Source organism: Engraulis encrasicolus, chromosome 16 (genome assembly GCF_034702125.1).
Source record: "Engraulis encrasicolus isolate BLACKSEA-1 chromosome 16, IST_EnEncr_1.0, whole genome shotgun sequence".
In the NCBI taxonomy this organism is placed as follows: domain Eukaryota; kingdom Metazoa; phylum Chordata; class Actinopteri; order Clupeiformes; family Engraulidae; genus Engraulis; species Engraulis encrasicolus.
In genome coordinates this window covers 14,089,456-14,108,753 of record NC_085872.1, presented here as the reverse complement: position 1 = coordinate 14,108,753, position 19,298 = coordinate 14,089,456, and the positions used below count along the sequence as shown (strand labels likewise).

The window sequence follows — 19,298 nt, the reverse complement described above, 5'->3', positions numbered from 1 at the left end:
TAGGCCCCTAACATTTGAAAATTTGAAAATGTTCTTCTTCTTCGTCTTCTTCTTCTTCTTCTTCTTCTTCTTCTTCTTCTTCTTCTTCTTCTTCTTCTTCTTCTTCACACTCTTTGGAATTGTAGAACTACTCGTAAGATGATGATGGTGGTGGTGGTGATAGGCTATCGACCATGGTATCAAGTCAAGTCAAGTAGGTTTTATTGTCAATTTCTTTACATGCACTGGTCATACAAAGAATTTGAAATTACATTTCTTGCTTTCCCATACAGACATACCGGTAGACTAGTATGCAGCCTAGCCTATTATTATTGTTATTAATTGTTATCATTTTTAAAAAAATAACATAAAAGTTCACTTGGAAATTGGATTGTCTAAAACAGGTACTACAGTACCCCCCTCACCCCAATGAAAATGGTCAAAAATCCCCCCCCCTCAATTAAAATGGTCAAAGGCATCTGTGGACCAGAGACGGTCCATTCTGGAGTGAAAGAATCTTTGTGTGGGACTATACAACGCCCTATGTTGTATGATATGGACATTACTTCTATATTCGTTTGTCTGTGTTATGTTTTAATTATTTAGGACAGTGAATATGCGGCAGACTAGACTTTTTTCTCTCCAACGGGGGACGCTAGCCGTCTGACTTGTGTAGCCTACGTAAAGCCTGTTGCGCTGAATTCCCAGCATGCAACGCGAATTTCTAGCCATCTTGTAGTGGGAGGCGATTTTTTTAAAGAAATTCAGTTCAGAACCCGACGTCCGGAGGAGTGGAGGTTTCTCATCACCGAGATTTTTCTCGCGTTTCTAATCGATAAGTACTTGTTTAGTCAGTAATATCAATAGAAGTCAAGGGCAAGGATGAACGCGCCGCGTGGGGAAGTAATTTTCTGTACTTGTGTCTAGGGAAGAAGTGTTGGAGCTAGCTGGCTAAATGAGAGGCACGGAGAACAGGCCAGCCTCAGTCTAAACTAGCTGCTACAGCTGCGCAGGTACATCTGCGACAGCGGCCTTCAGCCAAATACGGACACGGGAAATAATTTCGCCAAGCAGGCCGGTTTTGTTAGGCCAACGCATTGGATTCTGTCTGAACGGATTTTGCTTTGGAAGACTTCTGTGGTCGGCCTATCACACCACATAACGTTTGTCGTAATGCAACAGGAGAGAGGGGAAAGGACGATGACGCAGAATCTCGCCAAAAGATAGAAAACAGGTTTGCTGCTATTTTACTGCACATCTGGACAAAACAAAATACGCAGGGCAATCTGTTTGATTGTCGTCCACAATATTGTGAGAGGACGTGGGACGTAAAGTCGTAAAACATCTAAAATGCCTGTGAAAAAGAAGAGTTGTTTCCAGATAACAAGTGTGACACAGGCGCAGGTGGCAGCCAACAACGCAGCAGACGACAGTGAAAGCTTGGATGACCCAGACGAGTCACGAATAGAAGAAATATCATCAGACGTTTTCGAAGTGTGCCAAACTGATTATGAACATGCGGCGTGTGATGGAAGCTCTTTGGAAGAAACACTGAACAACGTTGGGGAGTCCGAAGCTGGATACTCGCACCTAGCAAGGCAGTTGCCTTCAGCACCAGGTTCCTTTAACACCGGGACCCCTTTACGAAATGTAATACCGAACAGTGCCCCCGGTGTAAGCCCGTCTCTCATAACGGGTATGTCGCCGGCGCAAACTTCTGCTCCCTCGGTTGGGATCGTGCAGTCAGTGCCTCAGACCAGTGCAGGTATCGCGTCGGCACCCACGTTGCAATCAGCACCAACTAGCTCAGTGACTTCTACGCCTACCACAACTGGCACCTGCAGTTCACGTTTTAGAGTCATCAAATTAGATCACGGTACCGGGGAACCGTTTAGGAGAGGTAGATGGACTTGCACAGAGTTCTACGACAAGGATCCAGAGGGATCTGTCATAAGCAGAAACTTGGACACAATAAGACACAACAACACTGCGGATTCTACAACTGAGAGGGACAGCGGGTTTGGGGCCACAGCGGGTTCAAGCATAGCCCTGTCTGGTCTGTCTGGGCATGGCTCGGACCCTGCAGAAACTAGTCTGACCACAGCTTCACACATGGCTCATCCAGATGTGCAGCAACAGCAGCAAAGTTATGGGATTGGACAACAGCATCATGTAATTACAGGTGCGATCCCTATTAGCAGCAGTAATAAACCTGTGACTGCTCCTCCACAGCAGATACAGGGGACACCACATGCTGCTCAGCCCCAGGCTCTCGTCATGCCTGGCATGAATGGCTCCCCTCAGACAATGAACGTTCAGAAACCTGCAGGCGGCATGCCCTCTGCTCCTCAGACCCAGTCTGTCATCTATCAGACCCAACCATCACAGCCGCAGCCAACGCCACCCAAGCAGCTGCCCCTTGGACACCAGCTCTCAGCCCAGTCCTCCACGATACCTGGATACCAACTTGAGCACAACCACCAAAAGCACTTACCAGCAGTGACCACAACGGCCCAGACTCATTCTGGAGCTAACCTTACTGCAGGGCAAGCTGTCCACCACCAGGGTCCCTCTCCTGTGCCCACTCCAGCGAGTGGGGTTCAGGTGCTTGGGGCAGCTGGAGACATGGGCGTAGGCGCTGGGGGCGTGCCACACCCTGCCAGTCAGCCTGCTTCTTTCCCTGCAAATGCACATCTCCCCCAGCCTACTAACGGAATGGTCAGTACTGGTGGGCAACCACAGATGGGGCAGTACCTGTCTTCTGGGGAAGCACAGGGGCTCCCCATAGCACCCAACAACAGTGTCCAGAATGTGCCTACAGCTTCAAGTTCGGCTGCAATACCCAGTGTGCCGGCTTCCAGCATCCCCACGTCTGTGCCTGTGGCCTCAAGCTTACCGACTCAGAACACGGCTCTCTCCCCCTCAATCGGCCAGCAGCAGCCTGCTCAGATGTCCCGCAACGGCACCATGGCGAGTGGGGCGATTGTAAATCACCACCCCACCCCAGGCTTTGGACAGAGCGATGAAAATCGGAGGAAGTCGGACATAATATCCCAATTTCCCGCTGTCTCTGGGAAAGATCTCCCCATGAAGCCCCTTATCCCAGAGGGCCTACAGCTCACCCACCCAACTGTCAACAGCCTTTTTGGAATACCTATCCAGATAGACGGGGACGAGGATGGGTAAGAAAAATGAAAACATATGAATGAATGCATCATGTGGAAATGAAATGGGCTGTTGTAATTTAGGCCTTAATTTGGGTACTTATAGAACTTAGCAAATCTGGTCTAGGGAAAGGATAGGTAAGAAACATGAAAACAAAATAAACAAATGAAATGAATAAATGAAAGCATCATGTGGAAATGGGCTCTTGTAGGCCTTAATTTGGGTACCGTACTTACAGAAGCAAATCTGTTTTAGGAAGGGGTTTTAAAAGGCGTTGTAAGTTACCACTGTAACAGTAGATTAAGTTCAAGTTTTATATACAGTAGGCGATATTAAAAGACATAAAAGCAGAGAAGTCCACTCTGTGAGAAAATGTACGCGCTGCATGTTTGTTGTCTCACAGCTGAAGAGAAAGGGAAGAGGAACGTACTACAGTGACCTAAGAGCAGCACAGGAAGGAAATATAATGTTTGGTGCTTCTCATTAGGGGCCCAGGCTGCCTAGAAACCCCATTGGTTGAAAAGTTTTCAGACCTGAAATAACACCACTATATTCTCTGTAGCCTTAGTTGCTAGTTCCTTTTAACCACACACACACACACACACACACACACACACACAATTTACAAAACCTTTTCAGTTTTGACTTTCATTAAGGAGTACCACAAACTCATGTTTCATATTAACAATAAGCATTTTGTTGTCAACAGAGTCTTTGCCACTAGGAATATCTAATAAGCTTACATTTAATTTCTTCAATGTGAGAATAGTATTACCTTTTTTATGATGGCAATAGGTATGTCCATTCTTACACTTATTCCAGTGAATAGGTAGACCTATTTTTCAGTTACTAGTGAAATTAGAAATGGGCATATCAATCACTCATAAAGAAGTTAAAGCATTTGCACAATATAAACACGGAAACAGGATGGAGCCCAGGACGTAATATTGGACAAACGGAAGCTTGTACTTTGTATATGTAGATCCACCATGTTGACAACAGATTCTAGACCAGCTATTCATCTATCTTGCGATAGTTAAGCCCCAGACTGTCTTTACAGAATGCTGAAAGAGTTTTAGGCCTACTTCTTAGTGTCGGACAGAAACACGCCATTTAAGACATTGGCTCTCATGGCAAACACTATCTTGGCTTCATTACTAACTATGCCAGTAAAAATGCTGCTTTCTGTAAATAGGGGTGAATGTTTGAAAACAGGACGGGCTACTGTCAGAACTTTTAAATGCAAACTTTGGTTTCAACATGACAATTGTGCTTTCTGTGCTCGTCATCATCAATGCACAACTTTCAGTTCCTGCACTGCAAGTAGCTTGCAATATGTCAATTGGTTGAAAAGTGTGAAAGGAAATGGTGAAGTGTCAGGTGCCTCAAATGGCTCTGTGGCTTCTCTGTCATCTTTGACAAAGTATAGCTAAAGCTGTGTCGTGGGCAGGCAGGCAGGCACACTTCTGCAGTGTTCTTATTGCACAACAGGTCCATGCTTGTCACAAGTTTCAGCGTGTCATTGTTCTTGTCACACTGTTTCTGTCAGTTGTTCCCCCAGCCTCAAAAAGGATTGTCCCATTGCGTTCCGCTTGGTAGAGTGAAGCCACTGAAAACCACCCCCCTCTGTCAGACAAACATAGCACCTTCCTCTGCTGATAGAGGGGGGCACTCTCTGATATGACAGTCCTATCGGATACTGTACAGTAGTCATTCCACCAGGCTACATGTCACGAGATAAAGCTGGTGGAGGATACGTGTTGCTCCCCCTGTGCTATCGGCAACGTGTTGCGCATGTTGTATGCATTGATGCACAGTTTCTGCGTGCTTTGGAGTCCTCTTTGCACAGTGTGCAGTTGTAAGATTTCAAATTGGCCTCTGTACATTCTGTATCTGTCAAGGGCAAAAGAACAGCATGTTGTTTCAAGTACTCCTTGCCGAAAACTTGCAATTGTTCCAGCAACATAGTGTTGGCTGATATGAGATGGTATTTCCTTTGCTGTAATAACTCAAATATTTTGTGAATCTTTGAGCACCCACATGAGTTCAGCAAAGAAATGCTTGGCTAGGCTTCTAGGAAACATCTTCCTTCTAACACTACAAGACCCGTTTGAGCCAGAAGAGCTTCTTATGTCTTTTTGTGCTGCATGTCCAAATCCACAATAATAGTTTGTCTGTCTTTGCCATTCTAAAACAATGTGCCATCGTTTACAATCACTGACATGGCAAAATACCCTTTTAACCACTGTTGTTGTAGCCTATTAGGCCTATACTTGTTTCATACGTTTATGTGCAGTGACTTTGCTCTGTTTTAGTAATGTTCAAGGGGTGTGGTTCCCTTCCCTGCCCCTCTGCTCTGCTCTGCTCTGTATGTTTTGGCTGGAAGCTTAACATGTGGTGAGAGTAAAGCATGAAGCAGGTCCACTTGAGAGGAGATAAGGCTGCCCAAGCCCTCCCTCGTGGAAAAGTTCCTGATTAAGTTGCAAACATGCTCATGAGCTGTGTGTAAATACCAGGCTGTTTTGCCGAGGGGGCAATTCCTCTCAGCATTTCTGTTTGAGGCTCTCAGCATCCTGTAGCTACTTTGTCAACAGGAAGTATGCTCGTCCCCAAGAAGAAACAACACGTTTTTGTTAATGCTACAGACTTTTGATGGCACACATCAGAAATGTTTTATGGGTTTACTCCGTTAGTCTGGTCGGCTGAATTGCTTACTTCGGTCTTTATTTACTTTTCGATGGTAGCACATGGTCGCGTGGCTGCACTGAGAAAGCAGCAGGCCCATGGCCCACACATGGCTATTGGTGCAAGTCAGAACCCCAAACACACATTGTTTACTCTGTCCTCCAGCCTCTGTGTAGACACTGTCGACTTGAAAGAAGTCAGTTTTCTTTTGGTATTCATTTCTTATTCACAATACAAATGTGATGTCTCTGGAAAAAACGAAATCCTTGTGGAACGAGGGACATTCATCTCAATTTGGCAACTTGAGGTCAAAAGGCCAAGGAATATGATGTGTTTATAATGCGATTTATTATTATTGTTATTTGCACAATGTCAAAATTGCACAATCAATATCTAGGGCATTCAGCTATAATTTTCACAGTTAGACAACAAGGGTTATTATTTTTCATGTAACTTATATCACCTTTTCTATTTTGAAATGGTAAATTCAGGCCTAATATAACATTGATTTTACCACTGACTTTAAGTTGACAATGAGGAAAGGGGAAACAAGGCAACTTTCAGGATTTGATGTTTACCCAATGTGAATATGATGCCCCTTATGCAGGTACATGACTAGTATCAAGGCTGAGTAGGGGCAACTCGGGGATAGTACAAATCTGGCCAGGTTTCTCACACTTTGTGTATTCATCAGTCATTGTGGAAAAAGAATTGTGAAAATTTTCATCATTTCTTAAACATATTGACCCATTTCATCAGTTTCTTTCTCAAAGGTGGATGTCTGCATGAAGTGCATATACCTGACTGGCATGCAAAATATGTTTTTATTTTATTAGCCTTGTGCAGTCTACAGGCTACACGTCTGTGTCGGTCGGTCCATTGGAAAACAGTTCGGTTGGGGGGGGGGGGGGGTCTTTGTAAGCAACATGGGTCTGTGGATGTTTTTAACTCAATCCTGCTTTTAGAGAACCACTTCGGTGGAACATTTGGCCATGCCAAAAATGATACTAGTCATTTAGAAAAAAATACTGTCATTTTGATTACATGTGTCTTGCTTCCCTCAGCACCCAACCTTTTATTGAGTTATGAAGGCAGCATGTAACAAACAACTTTTCAGAATACAATCTTCTGACTTCACATAGAATGATGCAGAGCTCAAAGCTGTGATTGGTATACTGGCTTGGTGTGCAGGCCATCCTTGTCAGCATCTTGCAGTGGTTAGATAAGGAACCAGTCAGTGAATTGACCAGCCATGCAAATAGGTTACTTCCAAAAAAAATGCTCTAAAATCCGAATTAGAGAAGTCGTGGCGTGGGATGTTGGCTGGCTAACGTATAATCAGCTGTAAAAGACCAGAGTTCATAAACTGACATCTGAACAGTGCTGAAAATCCCCTGGAGCAACATTGAATTGATGGATAGGGTGTGTGTGTGTGTGTGCGTGTGTGTGAGGGGGAGCAAGATATGCATGAGTGTGCCTGGAAGTCATTTAGATGTGTAGAAGATTCATTGCAGAAGCTATTTTTTACATTTGGTTTACAGATGCTGAAAGCTTACTTGTGTTTTCTTGCCACTTAAAATACGCTCTCAATGAATTGGTGGAGAGAGTTCTATTGCAAATTCAACAGTTGGTTCTTCATTTGGTGACTGTGAGAGAGTGAATGGGCTGGGCAGGGTTTGGAAATGGCCCAGGTTTGATCCAACCCCAGGTTCCCATGCATGTGCCATGTTGCCCGCACATGGTCTGGTGACCTGCTTGCTAACACAGCATTCCCTAAAGTTCAGGTTATTGTTTGTACTGTGCCCTTGTGTAGGTCAGGCTCACATTTACTTTACCTGGTGTAGTATCGTTGTGCCACACATGGTCCTGAAGAGACTTGGTGTAGGCCAGGGCTATTCAATTTGGCGGTCCGAGGGCCACATGCGGCCCAGACGCAGTCCACGTGCGGCCCAGACGTGGCTCCCAACTGTAGCAGTATACATTTCAGTTTTGATACTGCAGATTTTCTTGTGAATCTCCTGCTTGTCTTGTGCATTCACATTCAATGTGGTTAGGTTTTAGGTTAGAGGTCAACATGTTGAAATGTTGTTTGTAGACTGATTACTGATTTTAAGTGTCATTACCATGTTATTGATGGCTGAAAATTTGCAGCCCGACTGAAGTTCTTGGTTTCGAATTGTGGCTCAGATGAAATTCTAATTGAATAGACTTGGTGTAGACTGTGCTTGCCTCCTAGTCTGGCAATCCAGACTACCATAAAAAGTATAGCCTGGCACTGCATCATAAGCGAAGCTGTGAAACCAACAATTGGCATTAAACTGGCTCAAACTCTTAAACTGCATTTTAATAGACTAGCACACAGCCCATGTCATTACCTTGCTACGCCTCCAAATGGTTCCAGAAGAAACTCCTTATGACCAGTCTCCTCCTTATCAATCGTCTTTGCTTACACCCTCTATTGTCCTGGTGGTTAATTGCTTTGCAAAATTTAACACATCTTGGAGAAGCATGATAGAATATCGTCTGTCAATACAGTACAAATGTGTAACTCAGTTTTGTCATAGCTCAAGTATAAACTATTGCTGGAGATATTGTAACTAAGAGTTGTTTCGCTGACTTCGATCATGCTTGGTGGCATAGATGTCTGTCCGAACCTCAGGGTTTTGGCCTCCGTAAATGGGTCTGACTGTGAAATGGGGGCAAATAGAAATAGTTCCAACACACACACACACACACACGCACACGCACACGCACACGCACATATCCTTACTCTGGGTTCGATAGGACCTGAAGGAATGGAGAAGGACTGGAAAGTTGTGAGCATGCGGGTGAGGTGAGGTAATGCAATGTTGTTGGTGATGTAACAGATGTTTTGTCCTCTGAATTCTGGGAAAACCAGCGCACTCCAACTCCAAGTGGAGATGTTTGCACACATGCTTGTCCCTCCCCCTTCGCAGCAGAGACAAAGCTGTAATGGATATGGGTGGGGGTATAGAGGAAGAGTGGGGGGGGGGGGGGGTCAGGGGTCTGCACATGCGGCACGCCACTGATATAGTACACACTGTTCTGGTCTGACAGTCCCCATAGGCAGAGGGCATGGGAGGTAACGTTGTTATGTTGTTGTGCTATGGCCAGACTTATCTACAATAGATAGATTGTTTCTATTTAATGTTTGCCAATGTTCCAGTTCATGCAAGGTTGTGGGGCCGCCAAAAGTGTTCCTTGCAAGTATACTGATATATCATTCGATTAGCACTGCGACATTAAATCCATACTGTTTGCATTTATGCCGTGAAAGAGCCTGTCCTGGGACAATTTTCTGAAGTTGGCAAGTTTCATTTCTTAGTTCTGCCAAATATTTGCTTTTGCCAGTTTTCCCTAGTCCTGCCCTGTTTCCACATACCAACACGTTCATTTCCTCTCCTCTGCTCTCCTGTTCTGCTCTCTTCCACTGCACTGTGTGGTCATGGGTGAAGGAACCCCTCGACGGCTTTCTACCAAGCCTTCCAGCCTGGTGGCAAGTTGAGGAACTGGAAGGCGCTCAGCGATAGGTACCGTAACCATGCTGGGTGTGGTGTGAGCATACTATAGCTAAAGTGAGATTTTTGAAGCGTGCATGGGCACACCATGGGCCTATACTACAAAACTGGTTCAGGAGTAAACCAGGATAAGTCAAGAGGTAAATCGTTTAACCGAAGAGCCTGGAATCCCAATTGAGAATAAGGACTCCATGCTCTTCTATTAGATGATTTACCTCTTAACTTAACCTGGTTTACTCCTGAATCAGCTTTGTTGGAGGGGCCCCATTGCTGTTGGCCTAGCTGCATGAGTCAAGAAAACATTATTGCTTGGCCTCCCAACTAATGGTCAGAGCTCTGACATCTTAACGCCTGAAGGGCCAGTGAAAGAAGGCTCACCTTTGTGTGCCATCAAAATGTTGGACTGGATGGAGGACCACCATTCATGACCGTTCAAGAAGGTAAGTCTGCACACTGTGGAATAAGAGTTCAGACCTACCTTCTTGAACTGTCTGACACTTTTGTCTGGCAACTGCAACAAGTGGATGTGCGCACCCTACCCAACCAAAACGACCTGGACCATTCATGACAGCAGTAGTCTTGTGACTCTGTATTTAGGTGAACCAGAGATTTGGTGCGTACAAGCTGCTGTCCTGTATGCAAGATTGGCCCACATTCATTAACAATGCTAATGACTAATCCTTAAAATCTGATTATTTAACAAAATGACTAACAAAAAGTCTGGCTTGATTTACATGTGTGGTATTTTTTATGCATCAGAATGTGTGGTTTGATGAGCAGAGTTCAGGAGTTCTGGTGTGTTGCTTCTTGTGCAGAAGACATTTGTTTAAATAAGACCAGATTTTGCAGCATTTCAGATGAGGGGAAAAAACGTGGAGACCTACGTTTAAATGGTGTTTTGTAAATGTATGTATTTTATTTGTGGAATTACAGTGCCCTCCATAATTATTGGCACCCCTGGTTGAGATGTGTTAAAAGCCTTAAAATAAATTCAGTGTTTATTGCAGAAGAATACTGTCACACTGAAAATGTTAGGAAAATGTAGCCTTCAACTCAAATGAATTGTAGGAAAATAAAAAAAATCCCTGACTAAAAAATAATTATTTTTCATTAAATCACCTGTTCCACAATTATTGGCACCCTTAACAATTCCCAGGAAATAAATATAATTGAAGCATTTCTGTAATTTCTACAGTAGTTTACAAAGTTTACCAGAGTATGTAGGAACATTTAATTAGTAATTCATCACTTCCTGTTTCCCTGGGGTATAAATATGATGTGACACCGAGGCCATTTCTCTTATCCACTCTTAAACATGGGAAAGACAAAGGAACACAGCATACAAGTGAGGCAAATGTGCGCCGACCTTCACAGGTCAGGCAGAGGCTACAAGAAGATTGCCACTCAACTGCAGCTGCCCATATCCACTGTGAGAGGAATAATTAAGAAGTTCAAAACAACTGGAACAGTGGTAAACAAGCCTGGACGAGGACCCAAGTTTATTTTGCCACCACGCACAGTGAGGAGGATGGTAAGAGAAATCAAAAGATCTCCAAGGCTCACTGTTACAGAATTACAACAAATGGTAGCATCCTGGGGTCACAAAGTCTCCAAATCAACCATCAGGCGCTGTCTACATGCCAACAAGCTGTTTGGGAGGCATGCACGGAGAAAACCTTTCCTCACCCACAATCATAAACGCAAACGTCTGGAGTTTGCCAAGCGGTATTGGGGCTTCAACTGGGACCGTGTGCTTTGGTCAGATGAGACCAAGATTGAGCTTTTTGGCAACAAACACTCTAAGTGGGTCTGGCGTGCCACGAAAGATGTGCATGCTGAAAAACACCTCATACCCACTGTGAAGTATGGGGGTGGGTCAGTGATGCTGTGGGGCTGTTTCGCTTCCAAAGGCCCTGGGAAGCTTGTTAGGGTGCATGGCATCATGAATGCTTTGAAATACCAGGACATTTTAAATCAAAATCTGTTGCCCTCTGCCCGAAAGCTGAAGATGGGCCGTCACTGGGTCTTTCAGCAAGACAATGACCCTAAACATATGGCCAAATCTACACAGAAATGGTTCTCCAGACACAAAATCAAGCTCCTCCCATGGCCATCTCAGTCCCCAGACCTCAACCCCATTGAGAACCTGTGGGGCGAGCTGAAGAGGAGAGTACAGAGGAGAGGACCCAGGTCTCTGGATGATTTAGAGAGATTCTGCAAAGAGGAATGGCTGAAGATCCCTCTTTCTGTCTTTTCCCATCTTGTGAAACATTATAGGAGAAGATTAGGTGCTGTTTTGTTGGCAAAAGGGGGTTGTACAAAATATTAACAACAGGGGTGCTAATAATTGTGACACACATTATTTGATGTAAAATAATTATTTCTTTATGTAGGATTTTTTCCCCACTGAATAAATGCACTTGTATTGAAGGTTGGATTTTTCTCTTTTTTTCCATTAAGGTCCCATATTATTTAGAAAAAAAAATAATAATAATTGGAAGCTAAAAAAACCATCTCAACCAGGGGTGCCAATAATTATGGAGGGCACTGTATATCGAAGAATAGGCTACTAGTTTATCCACCCAAGTCTGTCTTGCTACCTTGTTTACGAGATGCATCTACAGTTCTTGTGTCTGGTTTAAAATGTATAATCGGGTATTGTGAACAATCTGGTAAGATTAGCCTAAAAGACTATGCCGTCTTATTCCGCCAGAGAACACCAACAAAGCTCATGTCTGGCTGGCTCCAGTTGCTGCCACTGTCAGGACATCTTACTAAATTCTACTACTGATATGATATTGTTTTTATAATATATAAGATACAATTTCATAACCCCTCTTAGGGTTAATCATGGGCTTGCTTGGCACAACTTTGCCTGCCCCCTCTGCTCTCTGTGGCTGTGCTCTCTACCAAGAGCATTTTGAATCACCTAAATTTATCCTCAAGTGCCTCCAAGAAAGCTTTGTGACAGTTGAACATAACATAAGTGGGCGTGTTTGCCTGTTTGTCTCTAGATGACCTCCTGAGAATTGATTTATGAGTTTATGAGGGGTTTTGTGCTCAAGTGAATGCATGTTGCGTAAAATGTATGGGTTGGAGTATGCACTCACCTTGCTGCCACTGTGCTGTTTCTGATTTATGGCCGACTCTATGACTCAGACTGACCCCTGTGGTGCTTGTCATGTTGGTGACGGTTAGCCTGATTATCATCGACTTTCAAATATCTTCGAGGCTTGGTCTGACCAAGAGCATAGCAATTGACATTTCCCAAACGGCATGGTAGACCCACCTCCCTTGTTTTGCTACTGGTTTTTGCTTCCCGACAAAGTTGGAGGAGTTTGCCGATTTCTCTGGAGCTCAGAAGCGATATTCGTATTGCTCCTGGCCTGACTAGAAGCAACGCTGAAGGTGTTGCATCATTAGGAGGGCGCGGCCTGGCTAGGTGACGGTGGTTATATAGGCTTGGAGCTATACCTCAAGCGACAGGTATGTCAAGTATTCTGTAATCAGATGGCGTCTCTCACTCTTTCACTCAGTCTTGTTTTTCCCCTATCAGTGCACCCCCTCTTCTCTTGCCTGGTTACCACCAGACCTAATCACAAGTGAGATTAGGTCTCTGGTGACCTACCTACTGTAAATTCCATAGGGGACAGAATACTTCGCCATTATAACACCTGCCCTGCTCTCTGATTGGACAGAGACAGGGACCATGATCTGGTCCGTTTTTCATCATAACTTCCATACTGTCTTTCAGATCGCAACGATTGTGTAGAACAGTGGTTCTCAACCTTTTTTGAACAAACGCCCCCTGGTTCTCATCCTAAGCCTCCCAACACCCCCTTGACCTCATCAATGCCCCTGTAGTATTAAAAAATAAAATGGACTAATGCACCGCAATGGCAACTAAGCACCGCCCCCTCTAAACTGTATCCTTTCCAACGCCCCCCCAGGGCTCCCCAACGCCCCCTGGGGGGCTGTACCGCCCCCGTTGAGAAACACTAGTGTAGAATTAAAGGCAGTATGGCAGTTCCCCTGCTTGCTGTTGCCTCTGACACGTGGGCTTTTCCACACATACCAATCTGAGTTTTTTTCCTGGCCTCAACTTCTCTTTTTGGCTTCGTATATGTGCCAAACATGATCTGGGTGAAAGGTCAAAGATGTCTCTTTGCTTCATGTTTGTATTTGCATGTGTGGTTAGAGACCAGCAGTTCTTGCAACTGATCTTTTTTGGGTTGCTTATGAATAGTATAATATAGTTAAGGGACAAGGGTATCGTTTTGGACATTTAACGTCTTTTCTGCATTGTCTGCGATAAAGTAGAGTGGTCCTCACCATTTTTTTTAAATATTTGCTGCTGTCTCGTTATTTGCACAATTTGGATTTTGTCTCAGCGGGCTTGAGAAGGGCCATCTATGGGCATGCCCATTTCTGTTCTTAAAACCACCCTAAACATTTGTTTTCAAAGGTTTTCATCTCAGTGTTTAGGGGTAAGTGTTTAGATGTGTGTGGCATTGCCTAACAAATTGGAAAACAAAATATGGCTTCTGTTCTGTTCTGTTGTCCTTTTTTATTTGTCATTTTGTGAAAGAAGGAAAACAATATATTAACAAAATGCTAAATAAGTCCAGTCCACACCACTTGCCACTTGGTGAGTGGCACTTTCTTGAAAACAAATGTGTTGTTGAACAGAGAGAGCCATTCTAAAGCCGTTCGAGACAAAATCCAAAGTAGCCAAATAACGGACCACTCTACTTTTTTGCAGACAATTTGGAATTGGCACTTGTTCTTTAAACTTTAAGCCAAAATTATTATCCTATTAATTGTGATTTCTTCCTCAAAACGGACAAAGTCGGCCTTAGCCTGGTTTGATGCATGTGGCCAAAGTCTGTTTTGAAATCTGTAAAAGGAGCTTTTTGAAGAAGGTGCTTGTGGACCTTATGCCTCTAAAATCTACTTATCTCTCCTTTAAACTCCTCCTTATTTCATTTTCTCTACGTCTACCTATTTATCAATCCACTTATTTTCTCTATTCTGTCTAGTTTCTTCTCTTGTCTTCTTCTTCTGTCTCTCTTTTCTACCTCACTTTTTTTATTTTAATTTTTAACATTGATGTTTATCCATTTGTTAAGCACTTTGAGCTGCATATCTTGTACGATACTGTGCTATACAAATAGTTATTATTTATTATTATTATGACTCATGGCATAATGAAAGTACTTATGATAATGGACTCTTGGAAAGCAATTTCAGACAGAAAATTCCATTAGCTAGTGCTATGGCAACTGACTGAGGAGATCCACTTGACCAGGTCTCTGTCAGCCAAGGCGCTTACATTCCAAATACAATATATCAACAATATGTCTTCTTAAACACATTTCCATCACCAGAATACCTTTGTTGCTTATGGTTATATGCCGAGCGTTCTGTTTTTTTCCCCTGGTGTGATTCTGTGCACACATGCGAGAGAATGGATTTTACTGCTCAAGCAGAGGTGGACAAAGTAAAAGTACTTTAGTGGTGTAATTACAACAGTGGCACATATTACATAGCTGTTACACCGTTTACTCCATTTAACCTACCTATTGAGAGACTTTATTACTGAAAAACAATAAAAACCTAACAAGGACCCACCACAAACTCAACCCAACCTGTGCAGAATCAGCTTATTGTAAGACAAGTACATTGGTCTACGTTTTACTCAGATAAGTTACCTGTGTTGGAAAGAAACTGTTTCTTTTTTAATTTTTACTTTGTCCACCACTGTGCTCAAGACATCTTAGCACTCCATGTGAGTACTGAATGTAGCAAGCAGGTTCCAGAAGGATTCTCTGAATGATTGTTTCTTCTGTCATACTCACAAGTATGGCTAGTACATGTTATCGGGGCATATGATCTAAGCAATGAGGGCAGGAAAATGTTGGTAATGGGCACACAATGGATACCATAGAACATGAATGACTTCTGTTTGTCAGGACACTATGGACACACAATTTTGCAGAACGGAGTATTTAATAGAGCAGGCTTCACATGGCAATATAGAAATTTATTTTCTCCTCTGTGCTGCAAGTAATAATGTCTGGATTAAGGTTAACAGACTGTAGTTCAGTTGAATTTTTCAACTGAAAAATTGTGTTCATAAAAACGTGTGAAAATGTATTAAGAGTTTTTTTAAGTAAGTCTTTAAAAAAAAATGCTTCTTTTGCAGCACTTCCGGTGCCAGTGTGGTTGCCATTGACAACAAAATCGAGCAAGCCATGGTAAGACCTTTGTCACCATCTAATTTCACAGTTTACAGTAATGGCCTAAATGTAATGGGTATTTTCCAACCCAATTTGCACTCACTGTTCTACTTTTTGTTTTTAAGGACTTGGTGAAGAGTCATCTAATGTATGCCGTGCGGGAGGAGGTCGAGGTGTTGAAAGAGCAGATCAAGGAACTGTACGAGCGGAACTCTGTCCTGGAGCGGGAGAACGCCGTGCTCAAGTCCCTTGCAAACAGCGACCAGCTCTCTCAACTCCCCGGGCAGTCCGCTGCAGCAGCCACCTCAAACAGCACTCCACAGAAGCTGCTGCCCGGAGGAGGCCCGGCCCTCGCGGGGGTGAAGGGTCACTCCATCCAGCAGGCATCACCCAGCCTGGACGCCGGCAAACCCATCACCGCACCTCCACTGCAACCCAGCGTCACCTCCGCCTGAGATGAGATGAGATGAGATGCTTCCTCTTGCCTTCACAGGGGACCAGACAGTGGGAATGGACAAGAACGCTTCACCGATTCATCACTAGGTCACCGGGAGGGAGGAGAGACTAAACTCTTGTTCAACCATTGGCTTATTTCCCTCAGACAATGAGCTGTGCTTTAATATAATGTGTGTGCCGTGTTGCCCTCTCAGTGTTTAGACAAAGACAATGGCATTCATGAGTAATGGGAGATTGTCTTAGGCACTGTTTGGGCAGGCAATGTGGACTCGAGCCACATTGACATTGGGGGGTGTTAGGTGAGAGCCTGGTCCAGAAGTAGGTGGAGGCCCTGTCCCCCAGAGGACCCTAGTGGCCAAAGAGTATCGACAGACAGAGCTATTTTTGTTAAAAGAGCATTCAGTCAGAAACAAGGGTTTATTTTTGAGTGTGTGTGCTTGAGTGTTATGCCATTGGAGCAAGAGTCTATTTTTCAGAGCCTGCACCATACTATACTATACAAGTCCACATCATGAATATTTGTTATTTATTGTAGGGCTGCTAATTTCCCAGTCTTATTTTTTAATCAAAAGCTGGAAGAGTGTCTACTGTGGGACGCTGTTCTGGAAGATGAGGGCCTTCCTTGTGTTTGTATTCATTGCATTTGTGGTTGGCAATTGCGGCGTAATTTTGTCATTTACAAAGGAGTACATACAAACACTTATACTGATAAAAATCATGATGTTGAACACTAAACTCAGTTTTACTAGTGGATTGTATCTTTTCAATGGTCAAGACCCAGTGTGAATGTATATTTTGTATAGAGTGTAAAGTATTAAGAGCATAGGAAGGTTGTACAGGTCCTTGGGGGAGATCTCTGAGTCTAAAGTACTTTATGAAGAAACTTTTAAGTTCTTTCAGTAGTTTGTTTTACATCAGTTGCCATACTCTCTTCCCAGACATGAGTGTCTCATGCATAAGGTTTTGGGACAAGGGAGAAACAAAAGCTGTGAAATTGTTCAACCTCCTTTGTAACCAAAGATGCAAAGCTGTCATTTTTTTAATTTATTTTTCTTATATTTCCTCATTCTGTATGTTTATCTTTTTACTTTCTCTACTACCACTTGATCTTATCCCTACCCCACTTATTTTGGCTGTTAGCATGTCCTGCATGACTTGTACTTCTCAAACCACTTTCTTACCTCACATTTGTATTCAGCACTCTTATTGTAAGATAGTCTGTGAAAATTGTAAATTTGGGGAGGGCAGAGAGCAAACGGCGGATGTCAGTGGAGGACTCTAGTATTGCACTAGCCTCAAGACAGTGAAAGTGAGCCATGTTTTTGTTCATTGAAATGGTGTTTGAATTACATATGCCAATAGTTTTGTTACATCGAAAAATTAATTTAAAGTGAAATAAAGATGCAATACTCAAATACAAGTGTGTAAATGGACCTTGGTTTCCTCATGTGAGTTTCAGTTGGAAAAAAAAACCTTCAATTGGAATGAATTAGAAGGTGTAAAAAAAGGGTTTTCATTTAGAAATTAATTAAATTTCCAGGCAGTAATGGAAGAAGAAATCATGTGTATTCCACAAAGTCTGGAATCAATTGCATCTCCTGGGATACATTGACCATTTAGGGCATTAGAATAACATGTAATATTGAATTTACAGCACTGAAAGAACAGCATTGATATGCTCCTGTTAATTGAATCACCTAAAGCAGTTTTAAACTGGATGTCGTCACTCATCAAAATGTTAGTATGAATGCTTTTGTGCACGTACCTTCACATATTTCTCATTGTACTTAAAACATGCCGTTGTGTGCTAACAGCTCTTGTTCCTCACTCAAAACACCACAGAATATACATTATCTCACAGCACAAAAAAGAAAGGCCTTAATTGATTGCAGAATATCCCTAAAAGCCCAAGTTATTAGTATTATTGTCCCCTAAATTACTTGTATTACTGTCCCCCTAGGGCCTAAATATTCTTGCTCATTTGGATTGTGGATCTGATGTATTTGCAGGGAACCCCTCAATTGCATTAATTTCCTATCCTGTCAATTTCCTGTCCGTTGTTCCCCATAAAATGATGAAACTGATGGGCTGTAGGGAAAATAAGGATTAAAATGACATTGTTCACATATTTGGAATACTAGTGACAACCCTATATGAACTGCGAGTCGTTTTTTAAATGACTGACTTACTGGTGTGTCCTAACCAGAGATGTCAAAAGTAAAAGTAAGAACGGTTTCCTTCCGACTCAGGTAACTCATCTGAGTAACCATCAAACCTGTGCTCTTGTCTTAGGGTCTGCTAACTCAGCATTTGGCACAAAATGGCAAATGAGAAATGACAGAAGCCATATTTCACCTTCAAACTTTTATGGAATGCCTGTGAACATCCCTCACCACTTAGTAAGAGGAATACTTTTGAAAACAAATGTTTAAGGTGTTTTTCAAAGAACATATTTGGACTTGTCCATAGACGGTCATTGTAAAGCCAATTGAGACAAAATCCAAATTATCCAAATAATGGCGACAGCAGCAAACATTAATAAAATGGTGAGGGGTACTCTAAAACATTGCAGACAACCCAGATAAGGGGATTGATGTTAAAAATAGTGCACTTGTTTTTCGTTTTTATGTAAAATAACAGAAATAATATTCACCTAGCCCTATTATGGCTTAATACTGGCTAAAACAATCAGGAGTGGAACTACATAGCAAAGTACAGTACAGTGCTTACAGATTCGGTTTCTTACCTGACCTGAGATGGGGAATAGAAATATTTTAACCAAGTTTACATAAAAGGATTTGTAGTCGTCACATGCATAGAATAAAATACTGTGAAATTAGAGCCTGTTTGCAGAAATTGACCTGAAACTATTGCACATAATGCATAAGTCTACTTATCATTCATGATGTACCAGTAACTGAAAGCCCAAGGTAAATTGTGAACTCATAAATTCATAAACTGTGAAACTAATACAAGCCATAGTTTCTCAATTTGAACAGTGAACACTTTTGAACCCAGGACACTTCACAGTATCCAGATAAATCTCCACTCAGTGTCAAAGCGGCCATTTCTCACTTTTTGCCTGGGGTGGATGATTTGCCGCTAAAAGACATTTCTTTCCTCATAATTTAGTTGAAATTGATGAAACCAGGAAAAAATATGCTCTAGAGTGTTCACTAGCAGGTTAGGCATGGCTTTTTTGTCTAAGCAAAGTTTTGTGAGGAGAAATGTCCAC

The 19,298-nt window shown here is 42.8% G+C and overlaps 1 protein-coding gene across 1 annotated transcript; it reads left to right on the top strand.

Moving 5' to 3' along the window:
• The first annotated feature begins 173 nt into the window (after nucleotides 1–173).
• On the top strand, nucleotides 174–19,247 carry LOC134465993 (TSC22 domain family protein 2-like). Its single transcript, XM_063219893.1, has 5 exons — nucleotides 174–193; nucleotides 1,314–3,161; nucleotides 9,306–9,380; nucleotides 15,574–15,625; nucleotides 15,733–19,247. The coding sequence occupies exons 1-5, from the start codon at nucleotides 174–176 to the stop codon at nucleotides 16,060–16,062; spliced, it is 2,325 nt and encodes a 774-aa protein (XP_063075963.1). The 3' UTR covers nucleotides 16,063–19,247.
• The last annotated feature ends 51 nt before the right edge of the window (nucleotides 19,248–19,298 follow it).

What these genes read in the sequence shown, in the direction of transcription:
- LOC134465993 (XM_063219893.1), top strand. Translation starts at nt 174, where the DNA reads ATGGTATCAAGTCAAGTCAA. An exon ending in ATAGACGGGGACGAGGATGG is followed by an intron (nt 3,162 to 9,305) that starts GTAAGAAAAATG and finishes TCATGGGTGAAG; the next exon opens with GAACCCCTCGACGGCTTTCT. An exon ending in TGGAAGGCGCTCAGCGATAG is followed by an intron (nt 9,381 to 15,573) that starts GTACCGTAACCA and finishes CTTCTTTTGCAG; the next exon opens with CACTTCCGGTGCCAGTGTGG.